The following is a 10,491-nucleotide window of genomic DNA, read 5'->3' as shown; positions in this document are numbered from 1 at the left end:
TTATTGTCACACGCAAATTCAATCACTGCAATCCAACACTGCAATCCAAATGATGCCGGCGCGGTAGACGCGAAACTACAAGTATCGGCACAGAAATATCACTGATCACTCTCGCAGTTATATTTCTTCACTTTCCCGTATTATTCTAACAGAAAGGGGTTAAACTGCGGCGATGGCCACTCCCTTTGTCGGTAAACCTTGCATTACAGCCACCGGCCTCCGCCAGCACCCCCTGTAAAATAAAGCCTGTCTACGTAGTGCGTGACGTCACAAGATGGCTACACACATAGTCCTTTCTTCAACAGTTTCACGGAACAGTGCTTGTGAATAGTCGTTCGGCGAGTTTCGCGTCAGTTTACTATTATAGTGAATGGTGTTCCTGCGTTAGTGTACGTGATTTGGTTGTTTAGTTTCTGTGCACTAAACTGGTGATCTGTTTTTCTTGCCTGTGAAAATTTCGTTGCCTGCAAAATGCCGTATCGTTGTTGTGTGCCGAATTGTAGAGGAAATTACGACGGTGGACCAAAAGTAACCGTGTTTAAATTTCCGGAGGATGAAGCAATGAGAAAGAAATGGTTGTCAAGTATTCGCAGAGATAACTTCACTCCTTCTTCAAGTTCAAGAGTAAGTATTTGTTTTGTTTATTTCTTAAAAGAGGTTAAGTGTGCTAACAAAGAATAGGCACTTATGCAGTAAGGAAGGTCAGCGACATTTTGACTAATATATCAGACCTTAACTGAATAAGTGCCAAAGAAAATAGCGTTTCGTTTTCTTGCCCTGGCAATTCTACAGTTTAGCTGGTATAGGTTATATGAATTCTGTATTCTGCAAGTTCAACCAGTATAGCCTAAGCACAGTCATACTTACGTAGTTAAATATCTCAGTATATCTTTATACTTACTGTTTATGCTGCCTGTTGTTAGGAATAAAAGTCGGTTTATAATTAAGTACGTGCACTTAAGATACAGACGATTTTCGATGTATTCTGCTTCTGTATTTATGTTTCTTTTTGCTGTAAAAGTCTTTAGGAAGTTGCCTGTTTAAAAATAAGTAATGTGGTGTACCCAGAAATTGAAAATGAAGTAAAAAGAGTGTCTCAGTCGCTTGTTTTTAATAAATTATTGGTGGGAATTTGATGTCATTGCAAGGAATGTTACTATTAGGGAAAATAGTAGGCTTTAGACTTAACAGTGAACCATAGACAGGAAAAATGAATGAGTACATGAATGGATTAACAGGCCATCACAAAATGCAAAGGGAGAAACTGTGAAAACATATAAAAAATACTTGTGGATTTTACAAATTCTTACTTTCTGGGTCTGGAATTTCAGATACATGCCAGTGGCCTACACAGCTGTCTTATAGATACACAGCTAAAGTACTTGAAAGCAATTGTGTGCTCATGTTTAGCCTAATAGGTAGCACATAAGTGGCAATGTATTAGTTCATCATACTGTCAGTTTTTATGTAAGTTATGAACTGATATCAAAAGCAAAACAGTGTCTATCTGATAAAAAGCACTACCTTTAAGTATTTCATAGTTCTAAAGGTTGCACAGTGTTGACAATTACTTTGTATTATTCTGTTACTGTGTCACAGTTGCTTCTTGGATTACACCTGTGTGAGTTTGGTGTCATCATGGTTTCTTGTGTCCGAGGTGTGTGTGTGGGGTGGGGGTGGGGGGTGGGGGGGAATAGAGCAAGACATTAAGCAAAAATCCCACCCCTCTTGTAAATATGAGCTTCAAGGCTAACTTATAAAAAAAATTGTCACTGTTATTGAATTATGCTACAAACATTAGTCAATGTTTGTAATTTTTGATGGGGAAAGTACTTTCTTCATTTCACCATCTCTTTAAGAGCTTGTTGCCATGACATGTAACTGCATGTGTTTTGATATTGTAGTGTTATTGTTTTATAGAGTTACTATGCCATGGCCACATTTATCACTTGAGCATTCTTCTGCATTTTAGTTGGGAGTCTATTTGTATTTTAGAACTAGAAACTAACTTTATATTCATAAATTGTTTTCACACTAGTAATATTGTCATCACATTCAGTTGTAAGCACCTTTTTCATTTTTTATTCATTTTTAATTACAGGTATGTCATGTTCACTTCCACAAGGATGATGTTATTTGGGAAACACAAATTGTGGATGAAAGGACTGGTCAGTTATTAAGAGCCCCCCTTCTCAAACCACGTTTGAGACCAGATGCAGTTCCATCACTACTCCCAAACTGTCCTTCCTACCTTTCAAAGGAAGAAAGTAGACGTGAAGGGCCAGAGGAGAAAAAGCAAAGGCTTGAAAATGAGCAGTTAGCTGCAGCGTTACAATATAGTTTAGCATCACAGAAGGACTATGAAAACACTTTCAGCTTCAGTTCTTTAGAAGAGTTGATGTTGCGTACGAAGGAAGTGGATTTGCCCAACGAGTGGAGTGTGATCGAAAAACACAGTGATTTTGTTTGTTTTTTAAAGATAATAAGAAATCCAGCACCATTAATCACACATTCTGTCGTTATAGATAGTAATTTAAATGTTTCATTGTTTAAGAAAGATGTACAAATTAAGACATTAGGAAAAAGATCTTTTCCTGTAATTGTAACCAATATCCATGAAATTGTCAGTGTACTGCAGGAGTTTTCAGACACAGATTGTGGGCACTCAGAAACTTCTATAGATAGTATTGTAGAGATAGTGAAAGACAGTCTAGGAGTGCTGAAAGACAGTTTACAGGAGAGTGAAAAGGAGATGGTAGACTTTATATATGAACAAGTTAGTCTCATAAATGTAAAGAAATTTAATCATAGGTTTAGTTCTACATTTATGATACTGTGTTGTTTGCTATTTTCAATTTCATCTCATGCTTACAATTTTTTACGTAGCAGCTCATTAATGAAAATGCCACATCCAAGCACTCTGCGTAGGATCTGCAGCAAATTTAATGTGAATCCATCTCACGAAAGGCTTGGGGGAAGTAATTTCCTGTCCTATGCAAGACAGAAATTTCAATACTTGAACAGCGATGATGTCAATGTTGTTTTGAGTGTAGATGAAATTCATCTAAATTCTTATTTGGAATATAAAGGAGGTAGTGTTTTGGGCATGTCATATAACTCTGAATGTGCTGCAAATTCAGCATTTGTATTTATGTTGCAGAGTGTCAAGTCTTTGTACAGGGATGTTGTTCACATTTTACCGGTGAAAACCATTTCATCTAATGGATTATACGATGTGCTACTGGCCATAATAAATGGCCTTGAACTAATAGGCTATAGGGTTTTTTGTGTGGTAACTGACAACAACAAAATCAATAGCAAAACCATGTCAATGTTTTCTCTGGATAAAGCTGTTAATATAGTTTTTAAACATCCATCTGATCCTAATCGCCCACTTTTCTTTTTAATTGATGCCATACACATTGTTAAATGCATAAGAAATGTGTGGCTGAACCAAAAAAATGATGGTAAAGATATGTTTTATCCTCAGTTTCCAGTTAGAAAAGAAGTGGAAGAAAATAAGTTTTCTGTAGCTTCTTTTAAAACACTGAAACAGATTTATGACATAGATTCCAGTTCTTTAGTAAAATATTGTCACACATTGTCTCTCAAATCACTTTGCCCTACATCATTAGAAAAACAGAGCATGAAATTAGTGCTGCAGATATTCAATCGACATGTGTCAGAGGGCCTTGAGGTAGCTAGTGATAAATTTGATTTGAGACATGCACCATCAACAGCAGAGTACATTCGAATAATAACAAAATGGTTTGATGTCATGAATGTGAAATCAGTGTTTAAAGGGAAACACAAACAGTATCCTTATATGGATCCGTTGACAACTGATAGCGTTTCTATGCAATTTTTGCTAGATTTTCTAGACTGGCTTGATGTGTGGAAAGCAAAAGGTTTGTCAAGTGGGTTTCTCACAAAAGAAACATTTTTTGCTATTCAGCATACGACATATGCTGTTGTAGAGATTGCTCGATACTGTACTGAAGAGCTAGGTATGAGCTATTTACTGACAGCCAAGCTACAAACAGATGTGCTTGAGTGGCGTTTTGGAAAGTATAGACAGCTTGCAGGTTCCCAATACAATGTTTCAGTGACACAAGTCTATGAAGCAGAAAAGAAGCTTCGAATTCAAAGTGTAATGCCTTTAGTTTTATGTTCTCCTTCCTATGGCAATATCACAGTAGGGGCCATAAAAAATTTTATGTTTTCTGAAGTTGAAGAAACAGACACATTAGACATAAAAGTCAGTGTAACTCAAGACGATGTTCTTTCAGTGAAAGATATTGCAACGTCTTTAACTTTCATTGCAGGCTACTGTGCTCATGCAGTGATTAAGAAGCTGAAATGTGAGAGTTGCCTTAATGAAATTGTGATTGAAAAGGAGTTGCCAATAAACGAACATTTTAGTTTGATACAGAGACTTGATCATGGAGGACTAAAATACCCATCAGACACTATTTTAAATATGATTGTCTACACTTATATTGTCATCAGCAAACTTCTCAAAGAACATGAAAGAGATTTTCTTGCCTGTACGAATCAACGTGCTATTGCCTGTGCAGTAGCACTTGCTACTCTTCACGAAAATGACTTTTTATTATTTGATGGGGTATGCTGCAATGGACATTCATCCCAGGCAATAATGAAAAGTGTTGTTTGGGTTGGTGTCAATATATTTTTAAACAACTACTGTAAAAAGGTTAATGGAAAAAAAATTTCAAAAAACACTCAGCGAAAACTGCAAACTCTTACAACATAACTTTGAAATCTTTATCTTAGATTCTTTTTAAATCATTAATACAAAACCTGTCTTCAGTAATATTGCCACATCAACAAATGCCTCTTAAGCTGAACTAGTCAGGTTAATCTGAAACTAGTCAAACTTACCAAATTGTAACTTATGGCTGAGAGTTTGTATAAATATTTTAATATACAGCTGCTAACAGCTATCAACACTAATAGCCTAACGTGAAATTTTTATGAAAGAAATTAATCTTTAATATAAAGAATCTTACACTAATTTTTTCTCAGTTGAAGTTGGGTGGTGAATGATACATACAGGAGGGAGGGGAGGGGGTGTGGCAGGCAGAGAGGACCAATAGTAATCTTTTTATAGTATGTGAAACCTAAAAATCAATTCGCTTGCTTTTCCGAGTATGACTTAAACCACTTCTTTGCTGCATGCCTTATTCATAGTATTTCTAATTTGTGTAATAAAGTTATGTGGCCCAACATGGCACATGCCTTTGACAATGACAAGACAATGCCATTTTGATCACCTTCCTTTATTATTTTGAGAAAAACTTACACAAACTGTGCTATAGCAGAGTCCACTTTTTTTGCAAACAAGGTTACTTTGTTTTGGTGATAAATGGGAGACAAGAGCAAAATTGCTCTATAGTTCTCTACATTCTGTGCAACACTTTTCTTTGTATACTGAAGTTATTACTTTAGCTTGTGATACATGTGAGAAATCTGCCAATTTGTAATGATTCATTAATTGTTACTGTTGAAAAAGCTACTATAGTATTTATGGATTCTTTAGGTAGACAAATTTCGATTTCACGTAGTGTTTGTGGTGTTCCTCTGTCTTCTACTACTGTCACTGTTATGAGTGCAGATGTGCATGCTGTGACAATTGCCTCTCTCTTTCTGAGTTTACTACTTTCTCTGCAGCTGTTATAACTGTTGTTTTCTCAACATTTTCTTATGTAGATCATGTTTGCATATATTTTACTACTAATACAAATGGAGAAGCCGTTAGGGGAGGGCTTTGCAGTACTTTCATGGCCTTCTTTGTGTATAATGATTGGCAGGTCTCCTCATCTAATAGTAATGTAATTGTGGAACAGCTCTCACTTCTGTTACAAGCACTATTGAGTGCCACTAATTCTCAGGTTGACTAATTACTGAGCTCTTTAAATAGATGCTTGCTCTGTGCCATAAAGTGCCTTCTTGTTAGCTCATCTTTGCTGAGGAGAAAAATATCTGAGGTGGACTCTCAGGTATGCCCTTCTGTTGGCTTTTTGAATATATTTGTTTATAAAAGAATATTAAAAAAGCTTAAGCCTGTCACAATTGCTTTTCACTCACCCAATCTAATTAATGTAACCAGATCATATTCCAAGACTACTTGACACATTTTTGCCACATAACATACACTTACAGTTGGTAATTACTTGCAATTTACAGGGTGACCTAATATAATGTCTATATGCATCGCCATTTTTCTACTACAGTGCTTTCATATTCATTCTTCCTACACAAAACTTTATGGTGCAGTGTTTTATTTGCATTCTTTTAGTGTCCCACTTAAAGACCTTCCATTACTACCCTGGAGATTATAAAATAGCAATTTAATCATTAATGTTGTTCAAAATTTATCATTATTATTCCTAAAATTATGAAACTTAAGTCTCAAGAATGTGGTTATTGTTAATGTTTGGCCTTGGTGGCCATAAGTCTTAATTATTTTGTCACTACATAGTATTCATGCTGTACATCTATAATTTTCTATTGTGAACCACTATAATCTAAAATTTTTCTCATTCCATGTGTTAGTGATTATTGACAAGAGTGTATGGAAGATGAACAAAAGAAATAAATAAATTCATTCATACACAGAATTTTTTTACTTAATTTGCATTCATTCATATCAGCATGGTCAGTAGATGAAACTTGTTTTCCACTTTTAAACAATTACCAGTATATATATTTTGGAATGATGATCTGTTAAAGTATTGCAACTAAATAGAGCTGAACCACCACCCCCACCCCTTTCCCCAAACTTACGGAAGGATGAAGTATCTAAGCCACTGGTGAGTGCAGCCCAAATGTGATGCCAAATGAAGGTAAGTGTTCATTTTTCACAATTATTTCATCACAGGTCACATCACGTCATAAAACTTCTCAACAGATGAAATGAAAGTTTACTTTGTAGTTGAAATTTATTTATATGCAATTCATGCAAACAGTTTGTTTCAAAGTATATACTTCTTAGTACAGAAACATTCTTTCTTCAAAGGTATTCAGTTTAGAGCAGCGAAATTCTAACCTGGTAATCTGTATTTTGAGACCTCGTGTAATTTCAATACATAATGGAAATTTAGTTAACTTACTGGGAAAAGAGAATTCATTGAAATTTGTATTGGCATACCAAAACTTTATGGCAATACCATTACATACTCATCTCAGGTCAGTGAGATTTTCTTAATGGAAAGAAACTTTCTTAGGGAAAGGTGCACAAACTGAGAAGAGATATCATATCATTCATTAGAACTGCATTTCACTTAAAAAATATTAACAGGAGAAATTTCTTTAAATTTTTAAAAAAAGCATGAATACAAGGGCGCTGAAATGGTGGACTAAAACATATGTAGAACATGTCTTTCAGGGCAGTGTTAGTTTTTGAAACGACTCATACTATTGCTTATTACCAGTGCCTCTCTATAGGGGGTGTTATAATTCGAACACTATTTGCCCAATTTTCGTGTTTCTTTTTTTAATTAGCAGGTATATCATCCAATCAGGTTTTAAAATGGATTTTGCTACATAAGGAATAAACAGCGGCAATAACAGTGTCCGTAAAATGTTAGCTGCCAGTGTGCTACTTTGCAAAGTGCCGTCCACATTATTAGACCTGCGTCAAAGTGATGCAATATTTAACTTAAAAAACAGAACAAAACCCCTAAAAGAAAGTCCGCGAGAGCATACGAGAATCTTTCGCGGATGGCTTTCAATCAAAATTTTTGTCATTAAAAATCGTCTTACACAGGAACTGCAAAACGGAAGAATGGTGAATGGTGGTCAGCCATAAAAGATAAATGTATACCGTTGCAGACGTTTAGATTGGCCTTTTCGAGATTTACAATTTATACTACAGCACTTACAGTTTAGGAATGGTATTGGGAAAGAGCACACTGGTGGCAAACACTTGCACTTTGTGTAGCTGACGATCTTTGAACGGCTAACCAGACTGCCATCAAACAAGTCGTGACAAACCCCATTAAAGCACCTTTAAAATAAACTACAATGAAATGGGTCCATTCATTTGGGAGTTTTGATGCCTCAGATAATGAAAGTTATTACAGCCACTTTTTACGTTGGGGCTAAAAGGTATGCAGAAATAAGTTACAGACAAAAGAACTGGGTCATTTGAGAAAGGAAATCTTGTAATTCATGAGAGAGGTATGTCAGATTTCTTTACGAATTTTCCTCGTACGGTTCCCGTAACAGTCTATTGCTGTGGCCAAACGGACTGCGAGCACCGGCACCAGACTACGTGCGTGACGTCACTGAGCGGGCGCGCAGGCTTTCCTCTATAGGAGGTGCTGCCTCCGCACGGCTCGGCCCGCAACCTCGGAACTGACTCAACTCACACTCGCTCTCGCAACCCGACACTATCGATTGTTTGCCCCACCGACCTGTGCCGAGTGCAAACTTATAGTAAGGGCCTACGGACCCCTTACATCCCCGCCCTCGAAAACTTCTTTGGAGCCTCTGGCGTAAAAAGAATCGGCAAGGGAATTAGTCATTGCTACATCTGAACAAAACACGTAGTGTAAATAATTAATGAAATTACAATTCACCAAATAATCCCTCGACTCCGGTAGTGGGCTGCCTCCACAATAATATTCTACAAAAGGTTATTACATCTCATAAACATGGCATTGTCCAAATTATAATTTTTTATATCAAACAGCAATAGTCCTCTATAGTCCAATATTGAATGAAACACACAACATACAATCAAAAATTATTACTTGAACACATGACATATGAATTATTATACTACAAATTAGTTGTTACAGGTTTTATACCCTTTCTCAGGTAATCGTCGATATGAAATATGCAATTCTAATTATAATACATCAGAAAACACAATGTATATAAACATTTTCCTTTTTCAAATGTCCGTTTAACAACTAAATGTTCTAAGCATGTCCTACCCAACTACATCAAGGAGCTTGAACACTCTCATTTCAGGCACTCGCCCTAATCGAGTTCCCCTTCCTCATCTGGGTTATCCCTGTCCTCGTGTGAGTAGTACCTTTTTATGTTCTCCACATGTTCCTTACCATGCACTCTCTTTGTCTGTGCATATTCCAACTCCACAGTGTTAGGATGACCAATTTTTATAATCCTGTATAGTCCCTTATAAACATGGTTGAATTTATGTATTTCAGAGTTTATTTTCTTTGATTTTGCATGAACCTTTACTAGTACCAAATCTCCCACTCGGTAAGTTATCGGTTTCACTAGCTTGTCGTGTCTTTCCTGTCTTTTCCTAGCCTTCTCCTTCATACTTAATTCCACTAGCTCCGATTTCCTTTCCCAAGTCAATGAACTTCCTGGTGGGTAGACTAGCAACTCACGAAAAATACTATCGGGTTCTTGATTGAGCAGTACTTCACATGGTGCAAACCCTGTAGAATCATGTGGGAGGTGATTCCTGACCCGCTCAAATTCTTCCAGATATTCTTTCCATGAACCATGCTTCCTATGACAGTATGTTCGGCATAAACGGTTCAATTCCTTCATTGTTCGTTCTGCAGGGTTAGAAGCTGGCCTATACCTAGAAATGGCAATTTGTTCTATTCTGTGCTGGTTTAGCATCTCTGTCCACTCCTTTGACCTAAATTGTGACCCATTATCACTCAAAATTCGCTTAGGAATACACACCTTTTGAAAATAGTCTTTCTCAAAATGGTTAATGATGGCTCTACTAGTAGCTTTCTTCAACAGGTAAAATTTGATGTACTTGGAAACCAGTTCTTCCACTACTAAAATTTGTGTGTAATTCCCTCGTGAGGCAGGAAGTGGCCCAAAGAGATCCACTGCAACTATGTCCTTAATTGCTGTTGGTACAATTGGATGCATATATCCTTTGTGCTGCACTATAGTCGTTTTAGGTTTTTGACGGGTGTCACATGTACTCAGTATCTTATGTATACGCCTTCCCATGTTGTTGAATGCACAATCTAACTTCAACTTTTCCAGGTCCATAATGCGCATTACTATAGTGTGTATACCAAATTAATTTTTCTACCACATGCTCAGGCACACAGAGTTTCCAGTTCTCCTCACTCTCCTTGTTTCTTTTATAAAGTATCCCATTATGAATATAATAAAATGTGCAAATTCTTTCCTCTCCTGCACACCTGTATTTGTTTTTAATTGTCTTTAATTTCTCATCCTCGTTCTGTTCCCTGTGCACATTCTTTAGGAATTTCCTTATGAATTCTTCATACTGTATTCCCTTCATCAGGTTAATTCTAACTCCTCCTTCTGGCCTGTCCACCAACATTCCTCTCGAGTCAGCTGGTAATCTTGACAAAGCATCAGGTATTATATGTGTTGCTCCTGGTTCATAAATTATCTCGAAGTCATAGTCCTGTAATGCCAGGGCCCATCGCGTTAGTCTGCTATGCCTCAACTTGCTTGTGGTCAGAAATGTAAGGGCCTTATGGTCAGTCA

At 36.7% G+C, this 10,491-nt stretch overlaps 1 protein-coding gene across 1 annotated transcript; it reads left to right on the top strand.

Annotated features, from left to right (window-relative positions):
- Window positions 1–284: 284 nt before the first annotated feature.
- On the top strand, window positions 285–4,346 carry LOC126451982 (uncharacterized). Its single transcript, XM_050091035.1, has 3 exons — window positions 285–624; window positions 2,102–3,202; window positions 4,326–4,346. The coding sequence occupies exons 1-3, from the start codon at window positions 472–474 to the stop codon at window positions 4,344–4,346; spliced, it is 1,275 nt and encodes a 424-aa protein (XP_049946992.1). The 5' UTR covers window positions 285–471.
- Window positions 4,347–10,491: the final 6,145 nt, after the last annotated feature.

Source organism: Schistocerca serialis, chromosome 1, assembly GCF_023864345.2.
Source record: "Schistocerca serialis cubense isolate TAMUIC-IGC-003099 chromosome 1, iqSchSeri2.2, whole genome shotgun sequence".
Classification (NCBI taxonomy): Eukaryota; Metazoa; Arthropoda; class Insecta; order Orthoptera; family Acrididae; genus Schistocerca; species Schistocerca serialis.
This window is presented reverse-complemented; position numbering and strand designations above follow the sequence as displayed.